This window comes from Dipteris shenzhenensis, chromosome 17, assembly GCF_047967505.1.
Source record: "Dipteris shenzhenensis isolate YYH24624 ecotype China chromosome 17, Dip_SZ_1.0, whole genome shotgun sequence".
Lineage (NCBI taxonomy): Eukaryota > Viridiplantae > Streptophyta > Polypodiopsida > Gleicheniales > Dipteridaceae > Dipteris > Dipteris shenzhenensis.
The window spans coordinates 4,424,929-4,451,424 of record NC_141612.1 but is presented as its reverse complement, the minus strand read 5'-3'; the positions used below and the strand labels follow the sequence as shown (position 1 = coordinate 4,451,424).

At 42.6% G+C, this 26,496-nt stretch overlaps 1 protein-coding gene across 1 annotated transcript; it reads right to left on the bottom strand.

Annotated features, from left to right (window-relative positions):
• Positions 1-299: 299 nt before the first annotated feature.
• Positions 300-4,345, bottom strand: LOC147891557 (aspartate aminotransferase, cytoplasmic isozyme 1-like). The gene is made up of 12 exons (XM_087387939.1): positions 3,872-4,345; positions 3,601-3,672; positions 3,444-3,505; positions 3,240-3,323; positions 2,933-3,032; positions 2,308-2,428; positions 1,963-2,126; positions 1,743-1,880; positions 1,511-1,632; positions 1,313-1,407; positions 977-1,097; positions 300-787 (listed from the first exon to the last, which is right to left on the bottom strand). The coding sequence occupies exons 1-12, from the start codon at positions 4,028-4,030 to the stop codon at positions 697-699; spliced, it is 1,329 nt and encodes a 442-aa protein (XP_087244065.1). The 5' UTR covers positions 4,031-4,345; the 3' UTR covers positions 300-696.
• Between the last annotated feature and the right edge of the window lie 22,151 nt (positions 4,346-26,496).

Genomic DNA, 26,496 nt, shown 5'->3' with positions numbered 1-26,496 from the left:
GAATAACCAACCAAACACACAGATGAAATCACATGGTGCTGCAAGGAGCTCAAACGACCAAAAAGAAAACATAGAATTTTGAGGACCGTGTATAACTTTGCAATCTAAGATCAGACTTCTTTGTGCGTTTCCTACAGATGCTTGTAAAGCTTGCCTTATTCAAGGACGAACTTTGCTGTTGGCCATTGGCCAAAAACAAGGAAGGTTACATCTCTAATTCGATTCTCAACAGAACGTCAAGATGAGAATTCATGCTCAACAGTATTTTGTTGGATTTAAACAGAATAAATGCCCACAAATGCTTCAGATATACCGCAGACAAAAATCTGCTGACTAAAATACTGTTAAATAATCTTAAATCATTTTGAGTAGCACGAGTGAAAACAACTTTCCAGAAGAATACAATTATTTCTTTCTCCATGACCAAAAATGCTTGTCTTAATTTAAAGAAGAGTGGAAAAAAGGTTGATTGTGGAAAGGTAGCCATTCTTTTCATTCTCATGGACTATATTCCTAAGGAACACATCCGTGATTACTCCCTCAGAAAGAATAATGAGCACAAGCAATGAGCATGCTGATAAAGGACCCAAATCCAATACAATGGTAAGCTGTCATGTTTTGTTGAAAGGCAGAGACCAGCAGCAGACAGGATCAGCATTCACAATGCTATTGTGGGCCTTGATGGTGCTCAGAATGCTACTGTCGGGCTTGGAGTGTGACAGCAGCATGAATGGCATCGGCAAGATGGGGGACTGTTTTGGAACTCAAACCTGCCATGCTGATCCGCCTGCAAGATATGTCAACAAAGATTAGTCAGGCACATGATGAGATGATGTAGATATCAATGCAATTACCTATCATAAAGCTTCATTTTGGCTTCTGTAAGTGTGTACAGAATTGTCTATGCTTTTTGAAAGGGAAGGCCACCCCAGGATGCTGAGGTTGGTTGCAAGAGGAGGCAGGGGTTGTATTTTACCCATCAGATGTCATGTAGATGTGAAACTCCTTTGTCATGAAGGCGACCTGCTCTTTGTTCAGACCAGTGAATGTAAACATCCCAATCTGCTTGATTATATGACTCCAATCACCAGGGGTACCTACACATCAGACTGGAATCAGTAAATCTTCGTTCATGTCTTTGTTTGATCTGTTTAAAAGGCTCAGAAAAGGGAAACTAAGCTCACACTCTGCTCATTTGACTGTGTGAGGCCAAATCCCTTTTAATTTCATGAAACTGCTGGTAGGCAGCAGTAAAGGAGCAAACCGAAAATTGGCGCATGGTGGTGGGTTAGCAGCTGAACACTTCACATACCACGAGCTCTCAATGCCTCATATAAGAGATGCCGCATGCTGATAATCCGCTCTGCCATGCTTTTGAGCTCAATGGTCCACTCTGTAAACAGATTCCTGAATGCCAAGAAGACGTCTTTAAGATCATTGTTAAACCAACAGAGCAGAGACGACAACACCCCCTTAGCATGGCTACAATCCAAGATAGGAAATCTCTTACCCGTCACCAAGAACCAAAGCCACAATAGCTGCTCCATGAATGGGAGGATTTGAATACATTGGTCTGATAACAAGCTTCAACTGGCTCTCGGCCCGGATAGCAACAGATTCATTACTGCAAACCTAGCCCATTTAAAAACAAACATCAGAGAGAAAAATACACCATAAAAGCAGCTAAGGGCAAACAAGAACTCGGTTAAGTGGATATTGGAAAATCTGACAATATTGCTTACTATGCTTAGCGCTCCAACACGTTCTCCATATAGACCCATGTTCTTGGCATAGCTCTGAGCTACCAAACACTCACCCCCATCTGCTACAAACAAGCGGACTGCATACGCATCTGTATTAATATTCCCACTTGCAAAACCCTGTAACAGACAACAGGCCTTTAATACGCAGCCTTGGGCACTTCCAACATCCTTACAAGAGACTTAACTCTTTCCCGTTTACCTGATATGCACTATCAAAGAAGGGCATCATGTTTTTGCTTCTGATCACTTGGCGTATCCCTTCCCATTGTTCGGGAGTAGGATCAACACCTGTAGGATTATGTGCACATGCATGTAGCAACACCAGCACCCCTGAAGGAGCCGATGTCAGATCCTGGAGCATACCTGCAAAGCAGGCAATCATGGCAGGGCTGGTTTAGCATCCCTGGATATGCGCTTGAGAACACATTCAGGTTGCTTTCACCCAGGGAGAAAGAGGGGTGGCCCGCCCCTCAAACCCATCCCCAAGGGGACAAAATATTACATATATCACGACATCGTCCCAATACATCATAAGACCGCTTACCTTCATAATCCAGGCCCCTCGTTCTAGGATCATAGTACCGGTAATTTTTCACCACTAAACCTCCAAGGCTGAACACCTTTGTATGGTTGCCCCAGGTAGGAGTAGGAATATAAATCATGCGCTGAAGGGACAAAAGGGGCATTTAGTAACAAGTCAACCTTTTCAAAAGCATCAAGACCATGTTAGAGCTTGACTCATCAATGAAGGCCCAACTTATTAACCTCATACGGTAAAAGTCAAAACTTGCATAGCTTCGAACCATACAATTCGGCATGGAAAGCATGATATACAAGAAATGACATCTCTACTCCCGTTATCAGTTTCCAAAAATAAAAGCCCAGTTAATATGTTTATGCACAGACCCACATGCTGAGTTTCTATCACTTCTAAGTATAAGAAGAGCAAACTAAAACGTAACTACTACCAATAAGTAAGAACAACATATGACTGAAAAGTAGACACAGCCAACATGGTGGATTCCTATTGAAGGCGAAAGGCAGAACAACAAGCATAAACACAAACAACCAGATCAGCAACCAAGGACATCTGGCTCGGGCTACCTAAACCTTAAACCAGAGAGTCCTTGATCTTCAATACTAGCAACTGGCAGTAGGTTAAAAATTACCTGAGGGTAATGCTTGGCAAGAAATTCCGCTCCCACTCGGAGGGACCCAGTCCCTGACAAACACTGAGCAGTGCAAACTCTCTTTTCCCTTATAGCTGGACTGAAAGGGGAGGAAACAGGAGCACACGTTCATTTCCACGCACTAGCCATCCGTATCCAAGGTTTAAAAAGATACGACAACTTGGAAACGAACGCTTCTTGAAAGGACTGAATATATAATTGCATCTGAGTGAACGCCGGGGGGCAATAGCGCGCGAAAGAGGGAGGAGAGAGAGCGAGAGAGCGAGAGAGAGAGAGAGAGAGAGACCTATCTTCACCAAGGATAAGTTTTGCACTCAATTGGTTGAATTTCGGAATGCCAGTGATTGGTATGTATTCTTTAGTCCTCGATCTGCAAAATGAAGTTTTGCATAAGTTGCAACCATCGCTACTAAACAAAATTCGAAATTCTAATGCCGGCGAAAGACAACCGTCGATTAAATGCCCGCCCAAAAAGCTAATCGCGACGTACGGATCATTAATTAAGCGTTGTTCTGCTTCCCGAACAACCTTGAGGACATATGGCTTGCCTTCCTGCGCAGCCAGAATCAAGAGGCCCATTAATCTCTCCACCTAGGAAATGCAGCGCGTCCAGCAAACATACATTGAAATTTCAGTTGAGTAGTAACCTCAGTGCGATAGGCCCCGACACCCAAGTTGAGCTTGACAGGGCTTGGATCCTTGTTGTAAGCGACGGTAACCTGCAGCAACCAATTCAAGATATAAAGTTTGCAGCTAAGTCGAAGCGTCAGGAAGAGAAACTGTACAAAAATACTGGCTGCCGTAAGAATTCCTGTAGATTCATGACTCAACGCTTTGGAAACAGGCACGAAGAGCAGTCACAGAGGAAAAGAATCGAAATGAATTTACGAAACCCGACTTTAGTCGTGAGAGACTTACTCCGAGGATGGAGTCTTCGGGGGCCTGCTCAAGGTGGTGGAAGGCGGAAGGGGGGGAGGCAGAGGTGGGTGCGAGCTCCATGGGGGGGGATTGGGAAGCAGAGGAAGGGGGAGGGAGAAGATGGAGGGTGAGCGATTGAAGGCGACGATGGGCAGCCATAAGCAGCAGGAAGGATCAACGTGCAGGGTGTCAAAATCAAGGAACAGGACTGTGGATGTGTGTGATGAAGAATTGGGTGCGGTAATGTTTCTCGTGGGCGCTGATGGATAACCGACCTGGCAATCAAATGGCAGCGATCTTGGATGCGCAAATTCGTAAGCTGTATGTTCGTTGTTGAAGGAATCGTCCACCGATCTCCACGGCAATAATCATCATTTTGGATGCTGTTGATGATCATCATTCATCACCTTTTTGGTTGCAGAGTTGTTGTCATCATCGATGAGCAAAGCAAAGCTTTTCTTTCGCTTTTTCTGCTCCCCCCGAATTAGCATCATCCTTCAAAACCGCTGGCCAGCTCACATCTCATTTCTTTCTCCTCTAATACACAGTCAGCACATGACTCAGCACGTGACCACGCAGGTTTGTGTGTAACTAGCACAGTCCACGTGACATGCAATTCGGCATTAGCCAATCAGTTGCAAGCTTTCTTTGTTACCCGTTCCTTCTCATTCATGGATCAATAGATGTCACGACAAGAAGTAAACTCCCGCTTTGCAGGGGTAAAGTACATGACCATTCCCCATCTGAAGGTGGGTCTTCCCTCGGCCTTCAGGGAGTTACGCCGCTCCCATCGTTCAATATGTTTCTTATGTGAATGATCTCATAACTGGCTATGGCTTAAGAGTAACGCAACTGGATGCAAGTAATCCACTTTGTGACCATCATCTCAGCATCTAGTGGAGCGCATCAAGCTCTTTGTGCAAAAGCATGCATATGATCGGTCCATTTGGCTCCATCTGTAAATGCGACTCTATTCTTCTACAATTATACTATTAGTTCAGGAGAAAAGTTTCTAGTAATCCAGGCCTCCTTCTCCCTTTGATATTGAATGATTCGGTGCTAGCTTCTTTCATCAATGCTAGATTCAGGAATCCAATTTGCTTCCTTTGTTTGGACCCAATGGAGCTCTCATTTGTCTACTTTGCTGGAATCAAGGAAACAGATCAACCAAAAAGTAATTGAGAAATGGCCAAGGCCAAAACAAATGGATGTTTTAAACACTCGAAGCTCCTTTTGGCACATGCATTGATCGGTTCTTAAATTGCTTGCGTACTTGGATTGGCTTTTGAAATTTTGGCTAACTCTTAACCCATGGCTTTGATCTCCTCCTTCCTCCCAAAGATGAACTTCCATCTACTCCATTCCATTGACCTTCTATCTCCTCCTTCCTCCCAAAGATGAACTTCCATCTACTCCATTCCATTGACCTTCTATCTCCTCCTTCCTCCCAAAGCTGCCGCTTGTCTTTCCACCTCCTCCCCTCTCCAAGCCTCTATCCAAGAGCTCCTTCTTTGTGACATGTGGTAGGCTCTTCTCCTCCAAGCTGCCACATGTCTTTCCTTGTGTCCGTGGTTAATAGGTTAAAGATGTCACGATAACAAACAAAATCACTTTCATGATCACATCATAACCAGACAAGAAATTGGCACACCTCCCTCCTCTAGAGCACACCACCATTGCCCCTTGGCTCAAACCTCCTAATGTGTAATAAGACCCTACTACCCACCCGTCGTTAATGGGTGGTGCCAATCAAGATGCTCCAATGGAGTGCATGCCTTTACACAACAAAAATTTTGAGAAGCTAAGCGAATTGCCACCTCCTCCCAGGCACCCTTGGCTACACAAGATTGGGCACCATTGCCTAACCAATCAATTTCACATAGGCTATCAGTCACCATTGAAAGACACTTTTTATAAAATTCTTGCTAGAACCGTGTATAAACCCACTATCCCACTAAAGACTACCCATGACATTTTTTGGGTACTCACGAAGTTTGGCTACTCACAAGTTGGGTGCCTTTGGGGCACCCTATGAGAATGCATACTCAACCTAACATCAATGCTGGTTTTGTCACGCTTCTTTGTAGATGTCATCCCATGGAACAATGCCCTAATGCTTGTCATCACCCCACCTCCAACCTTAACATATGGCAAAGCCACAAGTGACCATACACACCTCCCCTTTCAACTTGCACCCTATCAACAAGGAACCCACCTTCCCTATTCATACTACTCACTCACAATGAACCAAGAAGGAAAGAAGGAATTGGACATGGATTTTCTTTTTCTAATTAGAATGAAGTCCCCAACATTGTGTGGTGTGGCTTAAGCAATTTGTGCAAGTCGTAGGCGACAAGATTCCATCTCAAATTGCAGTTCTTCCTAGCCCTATACCTTTGGAAAAATCTAGAATATTGTCAAGATTCTCAGCAAAGCACTACTCCATTAAGCCCGCAATCAAACGGCTAGCTTGACTAAATTGGATCAGGTCCACTCTTATTCTAAGCTGTTGCTTGATAAGTTCTTCTTAGTATATGTGCTTGCTTACCTTGATATGACTATTGCTTGGCTGCTCTAATGTAGCACAATGCCATGAAATGCAATATAGCCTAGCCCAATGTCCTAATTTTGCATCAATAAATTAGTATAATCAACAATAGAATCGCTAAGAAGCTCAAAGTTTGGCCCTTTCTTGCTCATGTATGTTCAGAAAACCAAGTCAAGATATTTCATGAAGTTGTAGCCATCCTAACCATTTTGACACCCAGTAGCATGTATCTCTATTAAATAAGTTAATTTTATTTTTATTCTTCAATTCCTGTCCTTGTTCTATGCCAAGCTATGATAGCAAGCAATCAAGCCTTACAGCTTTAGTCTTAGTATTGTCAACAAAGATATAACCAACTACTTGTGTTTTACTAGATGGATGCAGGTAATATGTCATGATCTTGGAGTATAACTTGGAGTAATAGTTGACGTCATTTTTTATGAAATCATGACTTGTACCATACGTAAATTTTTAATAATAAATTCCCTTTTCTAAACCAAACTACTCCAGTTGTTATGTGTTTGCAGTAGTGATTTTCCAAGCACATACACGCATGCGCATGCATATGCTCACACGTGTGTGTGCATGCACGCATATACACGCTCACGCACACACATGCACATAAAAGCAATGCAAAATAGATGTAATAGTGTGCACATTGGTGTGTGGACAATCAACCTTGATCCACGAGCAGGGAAGGTGAGGTACATGTGCATTGCAAATGAAGATGCCATAGAGCTTTAAATGCAAATCTCAAAAGTATTCATAGTTGAAGCTCCTTTGTGTGCTCCTTTTGCTCTTTTGACCTTCTTGCCCCTTGATCTACAACGTCTTTGATGAGAATTTGACCTCCTATAGAAAGACCTAGTGCAAGGATAAACAAATGTGAAGGAGACTTGTTATCCTTTCTACAACTGTGTTAACACCTCTTTCTCCTTTGAGCTTCTATTGAATCTCTCCCTTAAGCTTCTTATGCATGTCTTCTATCTGATTAGAGATTTAACTCACCATCTAAAAATGAGTGGAAGTTGGCTTTTTTAGCTTGAGCTTAGTAACTTTTATTCTTGATTGTCTTCCTTAAATCTACATTTCAGCTCATTGCTCTACTTTGCGAGAAGGAGAATCTGCTGGTGGAGAATATTTCTAGCTAGTGTTAGGCAAAGGTGATGCTATCGTTGTAGCCCATGTAGGCTACTTTTTTAACTTTCTATCACTCATTGTAAAACAAATGGAGGTCTATAGGGAGCCCCCTTTTTTGTAACACACACAGCACCCAAATGGCATAGATTTTGACTTTGGACCAGAAAACAAAAGTGTAAATTATCTTCTTCGGAATAGTATATTAAAAATAGCACGGATTATATTTAGAATAGGTTATATTCTACTAGTTAGCAGGGCTTCATTCTGTGTAGTTTTAGACAAAGATGATGCTACTATTGTAGCGTATGCTGGCTACTCCTCTAACTGTCTGTCACTCATTGTAAAACAAATTACAATCTACATGGACCCCCCATTTTATGATGCACATAGCGCCCAAATGGCATAGATTCTAACTTTGGCCCAAAAGACAAAAGTGTAGATTATCTTCTAGTGAATAGTATTTTAAAAACACTAAGTGGTAAATTCAAAATACACTGCACGGTGTTTTTAATATACAACGGAGTGTTTTTGATATGCTGTGTGATATATGAGGATTACCATGTGATAACCTCATACCTTGCATGCCACCACCGCGTGTTTGCCACTTGGTGGTTATTTCCACGAGCAGTTTTGCAATTGATTGATTTAACCACACAGTAACATGGTGTAATGAATGGAAAGTTTGCAAAAATTCTATGATTTTCATTCATCGCATTTAGTCCCTACCCCATTGTTCACCATCTTCTTCTGTCATCATCATCTTTTGGTGAGGTTTTTTATTTTTCTGTGTGTGTCAGTTGGGGGAGGTGCGTGGGTCATAATTGTCAGCCTCATCCTTGCACATCACCATCCTAAATGATGTGAAGAGAGAGAGAGAGAGAGAGAGGGAGACAGAGAGAGAGAGAGAAGGAGATAGACAGAGAGGGAGAGGGAGGGAGGGAGAGAGAGAAGAAGAAGAAGAAGAAGAAATTGTCGCCCTCATCGCCCCATCCTAATTGTAGAGAAGGAAAAAGAACTGTCGGCCTCATCAACCCATCCTAAATGATATGAGGAGAGAGAGAGAGAGAGAGAGAGGGAGGGGGGGGATTTGAAGTTTTTTTTTAATTGTTTGTGTATGTTAATCGGGGTAGTATGTGGCTCGCAATTGCTAGCCTAATCACCATATCCTAACTGGCATACATAATATAAAAATAGATAGATAGATAGATAGAGAGAGAGAGAGAGAGAGAGAGAGAGAGAGAGAGAGAGAGAGAGAGAAGGGGGGAGGTTGAGAAAGGGGGCCAAAGCCAGATGTATGGCTCATAGTTTTTGGCCTGATCACCCTATTTTAACCCAAAAATATATCATTGTACTATATATATAGGTATGGCAAATAAAGCCAGTTGTTATCTAGATGTGTGGCTTTTTATGGCGGCCTATATCACCTCAATAATCGCCTTCCCAAGTAGATGTGGCAAAGTTGATCTAAAGCATCTTAGTTTTGTACTACTATTTTATATCTCATTTTTAGGGTTTAGGGTGTGAAATAGTTGTTTGATATTCAAAGGCATGGTCTATTTAATAGGTCTTAAGTGCTAATAGTCTATTACAAATTATGTGCATTGTAATAGTTATGTTATGTTGTTTTATGAGTTCAATGATTTATCATTGGTGGTTGGTTTCTTACATCTATATTCTTATTATTTTAAGTATTTTATGACTTTTCATGCTATTTGATTTTAGGGTTTAGTTAAGTGTTTCATTGTTCACTTTCTTACATAATGATTGTTGTGTGATTTAGCTCACTATCCAAATATCCATCATGGCACCCAAGCCTTCATGGAAGATCGAGCTTCAGATGCTTGTTCATAAGCTTGCATTGCAAAAGATAATTCCAACTTGGTGCTCTCTAGCTTGTTGGTCTTGGATAACCTACAAGTGGTTCTTGCTTAGATTTGGACTTCTTTGTCATTTGTCTCAATTGTTAATGTTGGGCTTTGCTCCTTTGAGACATGTTCTTCCTAATGGCATAGCATAAGATATTGATCCTTCTCCATCTTGACCACTATTAGTCTTTCCATTAAGTAGGTACCATTGTCTTTAATACATATGTTTTTAAGTATTCCTTTTGGTGTGACAAAATTTGATCAACCATACATGTTGAGAGAAGTGGCAAAGTTGAGAGAGGAGAGGGGAGGAGGTTAGTGACCACAAGTCTAGGATTTCATACAAAAGTTCAATTCTTTATTGCAAAATACAAGGTTAACCCTATTAGACACTTCACACAAAGCATTACATTGTAGGGCATGCCCTACCGTACAAGTCTTTGTGTATGATTTCCCTTTGGCATATATAGTGCCCCATAGTGCAATACACATCCTCAACACCCCCTCTTAAAGCTCATTTTACAAGATGACAGTGGAGTGGAAAAGAAAAGCTACTACAAGAGAAAAAGCTACAAACTCATCCTTTTTTACTACAAAAGCTACATACATGCATGATATGCAATTTTGAAAAAAATATTATGAAAAACAACTACTTAAAGAAGACAACTTTATCCTTTACAATGAAGATTGAGAGGCCTCAATTGTACACACCTCCATCTTGTCTTTATTTCATCAGCCACTCCCTCCTCAAAGATTCTTAGGCCTCCCTTTTAGCTTCATCTTCCACAATTGCTCTTTGTCCATTAAAAAATTGTGTTGTCTATGAATGCCTCATGCATATATTCATTCACATCCATCGTTAGACTTTGTTGGATCATACTGGACCCACTCTAGTTAGGGGGTTCAACAATGACATTGTTGAAAAATGCGTGACCTAAAAAGGTGCATGCATATCTTCATTTGCATATATGCTTAAACTTTGGTGGACCCACTCTGGTTCTGAGGTTCAACGGTGACAGTGTTCCTCTAATAAGACTTCAAGAAAGTAGCTTAAGGAAACTTTGAGTGTAAATCTTGGAGGCATTCAAACTTCAAAAAGGAGGATATTATTTGAAAGACATACATGTTTTCAAGATGAGGAAGGACACCTTCAAGTTTTGCATCATTAATTTGTTCTACTTTAGAGGACAAAGACAAGATTACTCTCTCTCTCTCTCTCTTTCTCTCACACACACACACACACGCACATCTTGGAGGCATTCAATCTTTAAAAATGAAGATATTATTTGAAAGCCATACATGTTTTCAAGATGAGAAAGCACACCTTCAAGTTTTGCATGATTTATTTGTTCTATTTTAAAGGACATAGACAAGATGACTCTCTCTCTCTCTCTCTCTCTCTCTCTCTCTCTCTCTCTCTCTCATATTCATCGACAAAAAGCTCGATATTTGTGTTTCACAGTAAAAATTGTATTTTCTTACATGGTATTAAAGATTTGGCTCTAAACACAAAGCTTTGGTAGTTCTTTTCTATTTATGAAGAGATGCTTACAACACCCATCATTTGGCTCTGAAGGAAAGCTAGGTGGGACATATTATAGAAGTTCAAGATGAAGGATATTTTGAGCTCTTATGAGCTATGGGAGATGACAAATGGAGTGGATGTGATTCTGATTCCAAAATTAGATCTCGTTGATGCAACAAGGGGTGCCAGTAGTTACATTAAAATCTACAGCCTTTTATCGACACATTTCAAATCAAAAATCAATCATATGATTTGGATTTACTGGATTTACAAACAAAAGAAAGAACATAGTTTGCAAGGAGAACACAAAATGCAAAGCATGCATATGTGAAAAACATGGTCCAAAAATTGGAATTTAATCATCAATATCATTCTAATCATTGATATGTACAATAATTGAATCAAAGAAACTCTTTGACTTTATCATCTATATATTTCCAAATTTTCATTCAATCACTTGTTCCCACTCTTAAAAATGTGTAAGGAAACTAAATGTTCTCTCTGGTTACAAAAGGTGACATTAGAGTAGATTATTATGTGTCAATCAATGTTTGCATGAAAGACGTCAAAAGTATTATTGAAGTGGGAATTCCATTTTGACAAATAGCAGAGCCATCTTTAATCAATGCTGATCTAGAGTTTACCACCCTATAGCATGCATAATTTGGAGATTATAATAAAAAGTTATGCATCCATAAATATGACATTAAAGTATTTTGTCTCAATCAATGTTTGCATGAAAGACATCAAAAGTATTATTGAAGTGGGAATGCCATTTTGACAAATAGGAGAGCCATCTTTAATCAATGCTGATCTAGAGTTTACCACCCTATACATGCATAATTTGGAGATTACTATAAAAAGTTTTGCATCCATAAATGTGATCAATTTTCATTTTCTTGTATTTTTGCTTCCAAAAGTACTATTTTCCAAGTTATGGTTTTAATATTGTGGGTAGTTAAATCATCTACATAAGTGGGATGGGGTTGACATGGCAAGGGAAGAATGGACTAGGTTTGGAAACATAGAAGGGGAATTCTTGTATATACTACTTTTGCATATCAATGCTACATATTTTTCATAGGAGTTTGTCCCTCTCCCTTTTCTTTCCTTTTCATATTTTTATGGAACCTTGTTCGTAGACCTCTTAACTTTTAAAACCAACCATATATGTTGAGAGTTGGTGTCCTACTAGGCGATGAAGCTCATTATGTATCATTCAGTGATATTGAGAGCACGTACTTTTGGTTTATGTGAACTAGCTTTGATCCAAAAGAAAACTAGTGAGCTTGCTTCGGCCTTGTTCCTTCATAGGTTCAACCAATAAATAAACCCTCATTCCATGGGGCATGATAAGTTCCTTTTGTTGCCTATCTATCATAAAGTAGGACTTATTTTGTGTGGCCTATTTATCATTTCAAAGTGGAGTTTTTTTTTTACACTATTGAGAGAGGATATGCCATGTGTTTCTAACCTAGTTTGTAGGCTTGTTAGCCCTGTGGCAACAAGGGCCAGAAACACATTCTAGAGCAATGAAGATGACATCATTGTGTGTGTAGAGTAGGGAGAAAGTTTTGCTTGTAATAGCTTGAGCCTGAAAGATAGTATGATGAATCTAAAAGGATGAAGATAGCCAAAATCCTCTATAGAAAAGATCCAATCATACTTGCAAAATCAAGATCTAGAGAGAGAAATAGTAAATCTAGAGAGAGAAATACTAAAAGCCTACACTTTTTCAAGTCCCCTACAAAAAGTGTAGACCCCAAGAGGTTCCTACAAAAAGTGTAGAGACTCTTACCCAAGAGGTCTCCTACAAAAGAGGTCTCACCCTTGAGGTTGCTAGGAAAAGTGTAGAGACTCCTACCCAAGAGGTCCCACCCTTGAGGTTCCTAGAAAAAGTGTAGAGACTCTTATCCAAAAGGTCTCCTACAAAAGCATAGTTAGCTCTCTCAACCTTATCCCCGTTTTAAAACCTGTAACCCCCTTCTAAACCCTTAAACTCCCATGGAGGTGAGAGCCTCCATCCATCATTGTGATCAAGCCCTCTTCCTCACCAATGCGCGCACAAGAGCTACTTTCCACACTTTGGCCTACATCCCTCTCTAGAATAAGACCTAAGGACCTATGCTACACTTGTGAACACCTATGCTACAACAAGAAATGACATGACTATAGGTGACCAACACCGTCGAACCTAGAATTTGAGAGAGAGAGTGACAATAAATCTAAATTTTAACAACAAATTTACAAAATTTCATCTCAAATGCTCTTATAGAATGCCAATGTAAGGACTAAAACTTTTTAACATACCTAAATAGAAAGGAGGCTAAGAAAATGAGATTTGTAAGCAAAGGGAAGTCCCCCTGGTATCCGTTAACAAGCCATCTTGGGAAAATCATGTTCCCTGGGGCGAGCTTATTGTACTAAGATTTACCATACAGTTCTAGCAACAAAAAGACACAATATGTTTCTTGTGACTTGGAGTTTCTTTAACTTTTTAAGAAGGTGGACATTCACATGGTTTTTAATTTTTTTCTAAATTTCCTAACACCTTGTCGTCATTGAGGACTGATTGGTTGAAGAGCAAACGGCCAAACAACTTGTCCAAATAAATATTGTCAAAACATGGGAAAGGTAAGATAGGTCATACGTCTATTTATTTCTTGATATTAATGTCATACACAATATTAAATTGTTGGATATATTATATACATAATGTAAGGATCGTTTTTATTGCTTTTGTTTTTGGATATTAATAGTCATTAATATAGGGAGGGAAGACAAACCTCACTAAAATTTCCTTTGAACTATTCAACTCTTGATAAGCTTTTTGCAATAGTAACTTTGAGAGTTATAATGACAATAAGAGAATTGGCATTGGTGGATGCACTTGCATGTTTGCCAACACAAATTGGCATAATTAGGAGACATGAGAAGATGTTCATCAATTGTGTTTGCCATGGCTTTTTAACATATGTACTCATTAAAATTTAGAGAACTAATTTTACCTTTTGGCAGTAATTTTAGAGAACTAATTTTACCTTCTGGCAGTAATGGGTGAATCTAAAGAAAGTTGTTTCGAGCAGTTGCTAAACCAAGTCCAAACACTAATTTATATGCCCCTTTTGACTCCTAGACTTATTCTTTTTTTTTTTTAATTAAGGGGAGGTCGACCCCAAAAAAGACCTAAGTACAAAATTTGGCCAATAGTATGGGCACTTTGCCCTTGGCTCGTGCTATGTGTAGTTAGATTATCTTCCTAATAAGCTACTACCCAACTCCAAAAGACATTGACTAATCAAGGGATCCTTTTGACTGACTGACCAACTCAGATCATGTAAACCAACTTTCAGCATATGTAGGATGGCCGACTTTCTAGACTAGATAGACACACCTTGTTGAAAAACAACTTGGTTTCTACCCCCCCAGACCACAAGGACTATAGCTACCAAAAGATAAGGGCAACATACCACTAGAGTGGAAGGAAGCTTAGCTAGGTCCCTATTTAACACAAATATCCACTAAGATCCAATCTAGAAGAGAGCCATTCTGCCCACCTTGAACACGATCATTACAAAGCACCACTAAATCCCATGCATCATTAGACATGCCCAGCTTAGATCCTTAATAAACTCTATTGACTTCCCACAAAGAGGACAAATAGGGTTGATTGGTGGCTACTTCGCTAGCATGCCATGAATAGGTAGCCATTGATGCAAGATCTTTTGGAGTAAGAAGTTGGCCTTACCAGCCTTACACCCCTTCTAAAGTTCTCTCACTTTGCCTTCCACCAACTCAGATTGCACCTCAAGGACTTTTTGTTATTTAATTTTGGAATTAGAGACTATGTGACAATTAATTCACAATAAATTACATTTATATAAATTTTCCATAGGTAGGTTTTGACGAGGGACCATTGATTCACCCTCCAACCATGTAATGCAACTCTATTTGATGGCCATGTATCTAAGGTCCAATGTAGAATCACTCTAAAAAGAGACAACTCTTGATCATTGAATGTGAACTGCACACATGGCACTGCAAGACAAAGCAGTTTCCTCCTTGTTGGTTGGGTATGGATGGAGACAGATGATGGTGGTGGTGGTGATGGAGGGGACTGAGCTTTTGAGGGTGATGGGGTCACTCAGGTCATGCTCACCTCTCAACGTCTATTCATCCTAAAGCTGTACCTTTTCACCTGCATGCGACGCACGATTTCCTGATGGAGATTCCCTCTCTTATGCGAGCTTTCTTAGATCGTTTGCCTGTGTCAGTTGGACGATTTGGATACCTTGGACGAGATTCGCTAACTTGCTCTTACCCCAAACCAGGCTAATGAGCGCTCTCCACTCCCGCCTAGACATGAAGCTTTGGCTAGTATTCGAGGAGGTCAACGAGGAAGAGGAGGAGGTGTAGTGCCTCCCTCATACTCCCATGCAGCTTAGAAGCCACGGGGGAGCTTCTTTAGCCTCCCCCCAGGATCGCATTCTTCTTTTGGCTCTCCCAGTGTAGATGGTTCCTTGGCCATGCAAGATGTATACAAAGCCGCTACCTTTGCCTCTCCCCTGCGTAGAAACGAGTATGGAAGTATTGGTGAAAATCAAACACCCTCAAGAGCCTTTGGCAAGGTAGTTGGTAATCTCCAATCAAACAAGAGCAGAAACGATAGTGGGGAATTGCGCGCAATAGTAAAGGAGAACTCATGCCTTAGTTGGGGATCGGAGGAGCTTCGGATCCAGGCCCTTCGAGCCAGAGCCCTTCTTGAGGAGACTCTCCAGCGCCGTTCAGAGTTTTCCTATCACGCCTCTCTCTTTCTGGGCTCGGAAGGGCGACCGAATGTGCAGGGAGTTCTTCAGGATGCATGGCCAGAGAGCAGCAGGTGATCAGCTACGGAGTCTTAGGACAGCAGAGGGGCACATCGTTACTAATCCGGGTGAGGTCTTGGGGTTGGCTACCGACTTCTACAAGACTCTTTTCCAACAGGAGCAGCTTGCCCCTCGCACTCGACGCTCCCGCGAGGAGGTGTGGAGGCACATTCCAGCCCTGCTTCAGCCCAGCATGCAGGCGACGTTGGCACCGTTCACTACGGACGAGATGTTGGAGGCCTTGATGGCCATCGACGGGCAGAAATGCCCTGGCGAGGATGGGCTATCTCGAGCTTTCTTCACCTCCTTCTGGGATCGGATCCATCAGCCCCTCCTAGCAGCCCTCCAGAGGATTTTCAGCAGCGGATATATGCCAGAGAGCCTCTCCTCGGGACTGATTTGCCTCATCCCGAAGGGAGGAGATCGACAGGAGATCTGTCAGTGGCGCCCGATCACCCTCCTCACCACTGCCTACAAAATCCTTGCCAAGATGATCAGCGCCAGAGTTCTGCCTCTACTTCCTGACCTCATTCATGACACTCAGACAGGCTTTGTCCAGGATCGTAGTATCCTGGATAATGTCTTCACCTTCTCAGAGGCGGCAGAGTGGGCTCAGCACAGTGGGTCACATTTAGCCATCCTACTTCTCGACTTTGAGAAGGCCTACGATCGAGTGGACTGGTCCTTCCTGGAGGGTACTCTTGGAGCGACTAGGTTTTCCAACAGGATGGATTCAGGGTATTTCAGCATTATACAGGACAGCTTCTAGCAGGGTCATCATCGGCGGCAGGATGGGAGAGCGATTTCGTTTGGAGAGATCAGTGCATCAGGGTTGCCCCCTTGCTCCTTACCTGTTTCTCTTCTTCGCCGAGGCTATGACATACTACCTTCGGGTGAGGTCGACCGGGATCCGAGGTGTTCGCCTTCCCATCAGGGAGGACACGGAGCTCTTGGACTCGAAGTATGCAGATGACACAGCACTATATGTCCAGGATGATGAGATGATGCTGGAGAGGGTGAGGATGGCCCTAGAGGTCTTCTGTTCGGCAGCCGGTGCGAAAATCAACTGGAACAAATCAGTTGGTTTTCTCACAAACCCTGGGGCGTGCTCACAGTGGGGGAGGTTTTTGGGTTTCAGGTGGATCCCGCGGGGACAGACAGCTAGATATCTCGGCTTTCAAGTCGGCCTGGATATCACGCCAGCTCAATAGTTTCTCCCGGTGCTAGATTCCATTCGATGGAAGCTGGCTTTCTGGAGCACTGCTAAGCTCTCTCTTGCAGGTCGTGCTCTGGTAGTCAACCAGGTCCTCCTAGCCACGGCTTGGTATGTGGCTTCATGTTGGCGTTTTGCGAGATCCAGCGTGGCACAGCTTAGGAGGTTGGTCCGGAACTTCCTGTGGTCCGGGGGGGACGGTCTCAGAGATACCAGAGCTAGGGTTGCCTGGCAGACAGCCATTCTTCCACAAGCTGAGGGTGGCTTGGGGGTCATCGATCCAGAGCTTCAGAGTCAGGCCCTGCTGGGCAAGTTAGTTATCCGTGGTTTGACCCCGGGGGGCAAACGTGGAAGATGTTACTTCAGCAGGGGGTCGGTTCTTGTGTCCCACGCCGAGGTGGAGAGTGGCTACCGTCCCTCAGGTGGATCTTCACTTCCGCCCCGCTCACTCAGCCCCGCTCCCCACTCGTTCGTAGCCTCCTCATGGTTTGGAGGCGGCTCCGCCTCAGTCTCATACAGTCCCCTCCTAACTGTCAGGAGGAGATCGATCGCCAGCCGCTCATCTGGAACGGTCAGGTCAGAGATGCCGAGGACCTTCAGCTGGGGGAGAGATCACACATCAGGTGGGACGGCTGGATGCGGGGGCCAGCTCGGTCCCTTCGAGTTTGGAGGGACACGTACAGACACTTGGAGACCGTTGATCTAGCAGTCGCAGTTGGAGGTGCCCGTGGAGCTCAGGCGAGATGCACAGAGATAGACAGAGCGATTCCAGTTGATTGGTTGGTTCCACCCGAGATTCAGATCCTCATGCCTAGTAATGACCGTTGGCTGGGACAGTTCACCCCCCGTGGCATCCCACTGGTGGTTGCAGGTCGGATGGACGACACCTCTGTTTCCTTCTTCGTGGTTATGGGGGACGGTCGACTCAGGAGAGAGGATGTGCTCATCGACCCCCTACTCCCATGGCAGAGGGTTCGGGTCGTAGGCCTCGTGGGGAAGGTTTGGCGGACCGATCCCAGTATAGAGCAGGATCAGCTGCAGTTATGGTGACTCTGGCTCTGGGAGGGGTGGGCCTTGTCAGAGCTTGATTGGGACCCAGGAGAGTGGAGATGGCCAGAGATTGTGACAAGTCAGGGGTCGACCTCTTTCTTTGCCTATAGCATGACATTGGGCAGGAGAGTTCTCGGGAGGATGCAGAGCCGCCCTCCCACCCAGCGGCCCAGTTGGTATGCACAGGGTATCTCCAGGTTATTTTTGCAGGCCTTCTGGAAGGCCTTGTGGGAGAGCTGGCGGCCGCGGAAGATCTCCTACTTCCTTTGGCTTCTCGCCCACAAAGGTCTTCCAGTGGGGAGCTGGTTGCGGCAGGTAGGTCAGGATGGACGCTGTCAGATCTATCATGAGGACGAGGAGTCACCAAAACACTGCCTATGGAGCTGCACTCGCGCCCAGGAAGTGTGGAGGTGGACCTTCAGGATCCTTACTCGCGCATCATCGGAGTTAGGTTTGATCACTTGGGGCGCGTTCTGCTGGTGTAGCACCGCACCTGGTTTTCATCACTTGTTCGAGGCATGTCCGCAGGACCCCACGTTCCTTATCACACAGGGGATGTGGGGGCCGCTCGAGAGCATTCCGCCGCACCTGGCAGAGGCTGGCACAAGATCTCAGGAGAGGCAGCCAGTTTGGGAGATTATTAGCAGCATCGTAGGATGGCACATTTGGACCTCGCGCTGCACGCAGATCCTCAGTGGCACCTCCCTTTCGACTGCCCAGATCATGACTGACATTTGGAGTGAGATTATACACACCCTCAGAGGCCAATGGGACCAGATACAGGGAGACTCCCGGGCTGGCCGAGAGAAGCGGAGACGTTTCCTCCGTGATTGGGACACACAGGGCCTCTTCTTCGAGCATACTTCGCAGGGCCTTCAGTGGCGCTACTCACCACCTCTCTGGCTGTTCATTCACACTCACCTGATCCCTCCGTGAGAGAGAGCTTTACTTTTTGTTACCTTTTTGGGCTGCGTCCGATTTGTGAACGCAGCCCCAGTTGCAAAGCTGACCTCATGTATCTTGTTTTCGAAGTAATATAATTAGCACTGTTTTTTCGGCCAAAAAAACAAAGGATGTCCACATAGGAAGATGTGTCTTGCTCGTCATACTCCTTGGTGAGACGGGCTCATAGACCCTCTCTCCACAGTCTTTTTACAACCCATCCCATCACTCTACCACATCCTTCACTCATTGAGACCTCCTTGAAACTCTCCTTGCCTACAAGCTCACTGTGATGATCCTTGGCACATCCCCCAAAACCCCTACCATTGGATGAGGATGGTAATTATGCACAAAGTAATTCCTAGTTTGCTCCCATTTAGGAAGCAAGTTGAAAGGTTATATTACCAAGACTTAGGGGATACAAACTTTAGAGGATGTAATTGTAATATCTACAAAGTAGGTCAAGAATACATAATACCATCAACCCTCAATGAATACTGAGGGTGGGGTAACCCATTGTGAAACCTAGTCGAACTTATGTAAGGCATGTCATGTTTAAGCTACATCAGAAAGTTGTCAATGGGAGAATCCTTGGCTGGGCCATGCCACGGTGATTGTGAAGCTTAAGTAGCTAGTAAATAATGAAGTGAACCTCAGCAATAACATAGCCAACATTTTCTACAGATAAATCAAAGTACTTGTGAAGTTTTAGTTGCTTGTGATTAAGAAGAATACACAAGTGTGCATGAGCACTACCCCCTAGTATATTGGGAAGCACCCATACCTTAGGTATCTAGTTCTTTATATTTGAGCTTACAGTTTGATTTAGCTTGACACAGACTTTCATGTAAGGAACCTTATTTTAAAAATAAAAATTACAAGTTGAAGCCACAAAAGAAGAACTAGGAGTAAATACGAGCAATAACATACACTTCAGGGCAATAATTTCATCCAACAGTACATTGTAGGGCAATAACATACACTATAGGGCAATACTTCCTCAAAGAGTACATTGTAGGCAACTAGGGGACCTGTGCGTTGTTGTAGCATAGCATGATCATACCTAAGAAATGGACCTAGAAGTAGCAACAAACCCATGTGCATTGTGCATTCTTATATCACCTTCTTTAGAATTTCTTAGAAGCTTCTTCAAAATTAAAAAATGGGCAAGACTTGCGGACAAGGGTGGGGCATGTTGTACAAGGCTTGTAGGGAGAGGTTGGAGAGGGTTGCGCTTTCAAATTGCCACTTATGGAGATCATCTTACATATATAATAGCCCAAAAAATCAGTTGCTGTCTCTTTTGCATCCAAAAGCAATTGCTTTACCACTACTACGAGGCAGCACCCACGTGCAATTGTGCACTCTTATTTTTTTTTAATCTCATTTTTGGGAGCTTTGTGAAAGTGACATGTAAAGAGAGGGTGTCTAGTTCAAAGTTAATTATTATATACATTATATGATTAGTAGGACTTCGCTAGCCTACTGTGGACAGGTAGTCATTGATGCAAGATCTTTTGGATTAAGAACCTGGCCTTACTGGCCTTACACCCCTTCTAAATTCTCGCAACTTGCCCATTCAAGGACCATTTCTTGTTTAATTTTGGAAGATTTTCATTACTGAGATTTTCCATAGCTGGGTTTGCCAAAGGACCACTGATTCACCCTCCGCCCAGGTGATGCAATGCCATTCAACGGCCATGTATCCAAGGCCAAATGTATAACAACTCCAATAAGAGACACCTCTTGATCATTCAATGTGAGATGTGAGTTGTATAGGAAGCAATGTAAGAGGTAACCAATTTGCCTTGTTGGGACCCCAAAGCTACGATCATGTATGCATCCCCTTATGGTGTAAGCTTTGAGACCTAGGTAGATCTAGCCTAGGTAGCACACTACAATTGCCCGAGTCCACCAAATCCCCTCAGGTAGACTAGCATCCCTCCTCATAACTCCATGGCTACTCCAAGGTAGCATTCTCACACAGACCTTCCAGACTATAGTCAAGCCAACTATCAGTCAGAGCCGATGATTTGCAAAGGGAACTCCAAACATAATCAATCATACCATGATAAACCAGTCCCAACCCCCTTACCTTTACCTTTATCAATGAACCACTTGATTATGTCATACCAAGGAGATTGACATTCACTCAGTCAAGGTAACCGTTTTCCTAACAAAGACACATTTTGCATATTGATATCTATTCCGAAAGTGCCTTTGGATTCAAGACTTTGAGTGCTTCCCAAGGAGTGTAATGCATCCTATGTTCCCCCCTACTTTGCCCATAGGAAAGCCCTCAACAACCTTTCCACCTTTTGCCAATGGAAATGCTTAAAACTCTAGACCAAGGCAATATACGTCATAAAAGCTACCAATATATGTTGGATGACTAGAACATGAACATTCCACCCAAGGCTAAAGCCATGCCAATTATGCATCTTAGTCTCAACTTCTTCTTGAACCCTTGAATCCTTTGTCATATAAATAATCACAAGCCAAGGGACCCTCAAGATATGTAACCACATCACCACTCCCTAAGATATTTAACCACCTCACCCCTCCTTGGGACCACTACATGAAAAGATTTGGCCCTAATCAGCGTGAGATCCTTGATCAATCCTCATCACATTGTCTTCTGCCAACTACATCGTGATCATGAAGCCAAACAAGACTTTTGCAAACCCTCAAAAAGGCTCCTTACACCATCTTGGTTCTCCTCTGAGAAGGCAATGATGTCATCAACAAACAATTGCACACATAACTACTTCCCCAGGGGCAAAGACATCCCTAGATTCTCCCTACATCAACAATCAGCCGAGAAGTGTAGGAACCATCTCCCTTGCTGGAACCCTTCCAACCCTTTCCCTCTCCCTTCGATATCACCTACCAAGAATTGCCTCCTCTTTAAAGTATGAATTAGTAGAATTGCACATTGTAAAGTGCCAGGGGGCCGCCTTGCTGACTGACCACTTCAACTCAATGCCAAAACTCTGTCACCAACTTTCCTTGACCATAAAACATGCTATCAGCCATCTCAAGCAGGTGTTTCTCTCTATTGCTTGGAAAAACAATTTGGAGGGACAATCACCGACTAAGAGACACAAGTGCCTACTTCTAATTCATGCCAAATGAGCCTCCTCAAGTTCACTGGCTTCCATGGAAACCTCAACTTCCTCAGCCTTCATAGGACCTTGCATTTATGACCCCCCTTTAAAGATGTAGAACCTATTTATCTTGCTAGCCCTAACCTCCATCCCTTCCTATGATTATTCCACAAGAAGCCCCTAGACTCTCGTGATCAAGATCAGGCTTAGTTCTTTTCAAGCATGACGCTCCACCAACCCTGACAAGGATTTTGCAGGATGAGACCTATCATTGCTATACTCTAAAAGTTCCAATCATTTCTAGACTCATTGCTATCATTCGATGGGATGGGACCTATCATTGCTATAGTCTAAAGTTCCAATCACTCCCTAAAATCCAACAACTACCAGATAAACTATAATTCAAAAACCACCAACAGTACCCTCTTTGTTGAGGGCTATTAAGGGGTGCAGTATGACTACTTTGAATTCAAACCCATCAATTGAGACCAACGTTGCAAGAACTCATCTTTCATTATCATGAAATAGTTCTGTAATGGCAAGGGAGTTTGGAACCAACATAGCAGCACCCCCCTTACCCCAAGAAGGGCAATTGATGAGAACTTCATAACCTACTTGGCAAAAAGAGAACCATAAACTATCATCTTCCCCACACTTCAATTCTTGCAATAGCACTACCTCGGGTTTCTTATCCTTCACCATTGACAAACATTCATCTTATTCCATGATAGAAGAGAAATCACAGAGATCTTGTTACTGCCTCATCTAACTGGATCATCATTATATCTATTTTCCTTAGGGAATGGAAAGGCTCCCCTTTCTTTTCAGAGTCCTCTATAGGGTTGTGGTGCCTCAATCTTGGACCTTTTCTACCTCCTTTTGAGGAGTTTTTTTGCCATCTCATGCATTGCATGTTGTATTTTTTATTTGACCTTGGTCTCATGGGTTTTGTTCCTACTTAATAGAAATATTTTTCATGAAAAAAAAATTGGATCATTATTGTTGTGCGACATGACTTTATATGCACTTTAAGAAATGAAACCTAATCCTTTACTTGAGCTAGAGTTCCTAGCTGCATCTTTGATGCACTGTGAAAGACCTCAATTGGGCTACGAGTTCCAATTTGCATTGGCATCCCCATGTGGCTTCTTTTCATGCTACTTCTCTTCATGGACTTGTGTACAATGGTTTGGTTATGACATCTCCTCTTTGTGACAGTTCCCATGGGTAGGTTGGTTTTGAGGACCGACAGCTTCTCAAACATTTGAATGTGCATGAACCTCAGTTGCTTGTGATGATATACTCTTATATTTTCATGAAACCTCACTTGGGAGAGGAGGATCATTTGGCTACTTTAGGATCTCTTGTCCATCATACAAGTCCATGTTAGCTTTCCCCTTCCAGCCAACATTTTTCCAAGGCTCTTGCTAGCTCATGTGCTCAATTTCACCCTACATTGGTCCCATGATCGTCAAGATGGCCTCCATAAACCTCTTCTTCATTGCAATCACCTCCATTATCCTTGTATCTTCACACCACCACCACCTCCCCTCCCCTCGCCTTGATCATCCCCCCCCCCTTTGAAATTAGCTAGCATTCGTGAATCCATCCTGATTTGCGATGGCAAACAAATAGGTGGTGGGTGCCAAGAATGAGAGAGATTATTAGAATGCATAATAAAGCATGCTAAAGTCAATTGTCTTTAAATTTGGGGCCTTAAAAGAAGACATTGATGTCTAGGGAATTTTTAAAGCCACAAAGAAAGCAAGGAATGGAGAGGAAAGGATGGATCATTGTGAGGAGATGCGGAGAAGATGAATTTTAAAGAATTCCACAAAGACGGATGTAACCAAAGTTGGAAAGGAAATTTGGGTTAATGAGGTGTGCGCAAAGTTATTTGGTGAGATCCTACATGTTGGGTTGGAAAATATAAAGGGGAGGAAGATAGTAGGATGCTTAATTGATGAGGTGTACACAGAGTTATTCGGTGAGATCCTACATGTTGGGTTGGAAAATATAAAGGAGGCATAGATAGTAGGAGGCTTAATTGATCAATGGGGAGCTGAAGGAATCAATGTGGGGAGACGAGGCAAGGAGAGAACATACTCACAAAGGGGCAGAAAATACATGAGATTGAGAGGGGTAGACCAGTTAACAATTCAAAAATGGATCTTTTTTAGCTCCACCATTAAAATATCATTCACATCTTTCATATAGTGTGGGTTTTTTGTAGGGTTAGAAATACTATTGTTGCTCCAAGTTAGTATTTTGACCGATTGGAACTTTGTGTGGGCATGAAAAAAATTTATCGACTGTTGTTTGAAGTGCCTAGGCTCGATTCTAAATATGGAATCGCTTCAACTCTCTCTCTCTCTCTCTCTCTCTCTCTCTCTCTCTCTATCTATCTATCCATCCATCCATCCATATATATATAGAGAGAGAGAGAGATAGAGAGAGAGAGAGAGAGAGAGAGAGAGAGACACACACACACACACATACACACACACACACACACACACACACACATATATATACATATACAGACACACACACACACACACACACACACACACACACACACACACACACACACACATATATATATATATATATATAAGAGGGGTAGACCAGTTAACAATTCAAAAATGGATCTTTTTTAGCTCCACCATTAAAATATCATTCACACCTTTCATATAGTGTGGGTTTTTTGTAGGGTTAGAAATACTATTGTTGCTCCAAGTTAGTATTTTGACCTTCAATTGGAACTTTGTGTGGGCATGAAAAAAATTTACCGACTGTTGTTTGAAGTGCCTAGGCTCGATTCTAAATATGGAATCGCTTCAACTCTCTCTCTCTCTCTCTCTCTATCTCTCTATCTATCCATCCATCCATCCATATATATATATATAGAGAGAGAGATAGAGAGAGAGAGAGAAAGAGAGAGAGAGAGAGAGAGACACACACACACATACACACACACACACACACACACACACATATATATACATACACACACACACACACACACACACACACACACACACACACACACATATATATATATATATATAAAGTTGATGTGGGGCAATAAACCAAGGCAAGGAGAGAATATACTCACAAAGGGGCAGAAAACACTAGAGATAGGTTGAAGTGTTTATCAATGAAGCGAGGAAAATATTTATAAGTCAATGTAAAGATTTGTTTCCCACCTTCTCGAATCACAAAATACTTCTAAGTCACTTAATGCAAATATATGTTTCCCTTTCCCACCTTCTCGAATCACAAAATTTTTTTCAAGCAGTTGTCAAGATTCACTGCCTTCACAAGCTAGAAGTAGGCCATAGAGATCACAAGAATGCTATGTAGGGAGATGTAGTAGCTCATGTGCTCAATTTTGCCCTACATCGGTCCCATGATTGTCAAGATGGCCTCCATAAACCTCTTCTTCATTGCAATCACCTCCATTATCCCCTCCGTCCCCTGTATCTTCACACTACCACCACCTTCCTTCCCCTCCCCTTGATCATTCCCCCAAATCCTCCCCCCTTTGAAATTAGTCAGTCAATTGTCTTTAAATCTGGGGCCTTAAAAGAAGACATTGATGTCTAGGGAAATTTTTAAGCCACAAAGAAAGCAAGGAATGGAGAGGAAAGCATGGATCATTGTGAGGAGATGCAGAGAAGATGAATTTTAAAGAATTCCACAATCGAGGAAAGAAGACGGTTGTAACCAAAGTTGGAAAGGAAATTCGGGTTGATGAGGTGTGCACAAAGTTATTCAATGAGATCCTACATGTTGGGTTGGGAAATATAAAAGAGAGGCAGATAGTAGGAGGCTTAATTGATCAATGGGGAGTCGAGGGCATCAATGTGGGGAGTCGAGGCAAGGAGAGAACATTCTCACAAAGGGGAAGAAATCATAAGAGACAGAGAGGGGTAGATCAGTTAACAATTCAACAATGGATCTTTTTCAGCTCCACCATTAAAATGTCATTCATGCGTTTCATATAGTGTGGGTTTTTTGTAGGGTTAGAAATACTATTGTTGCTCCAAGTTAGTATTTTGACCTTCGATTGGAGCTTTGTATGGGCATGACAAAAGTTTATCGCCTATTGTTTGAAGTGCCTGGGCTCGATTCTAATTATGGAACTGCTTCAACTCTCTCTCTCTCTCTCTCTCTCTATCTATCTATATATATATATATATATAAAGTGGATGAGGGGCAACAAACCAAGGCAGGGAGAGAATATACTCACAAAGGGGCAAAAAACACTAGAGATGGAGAGAACTGTAGATCTGTTACCAATTGAGTGATGAGTTGGGAGAGGACTTAGAAGAGAACCCAAATGATGGAAGCTGCATAGCATGCAT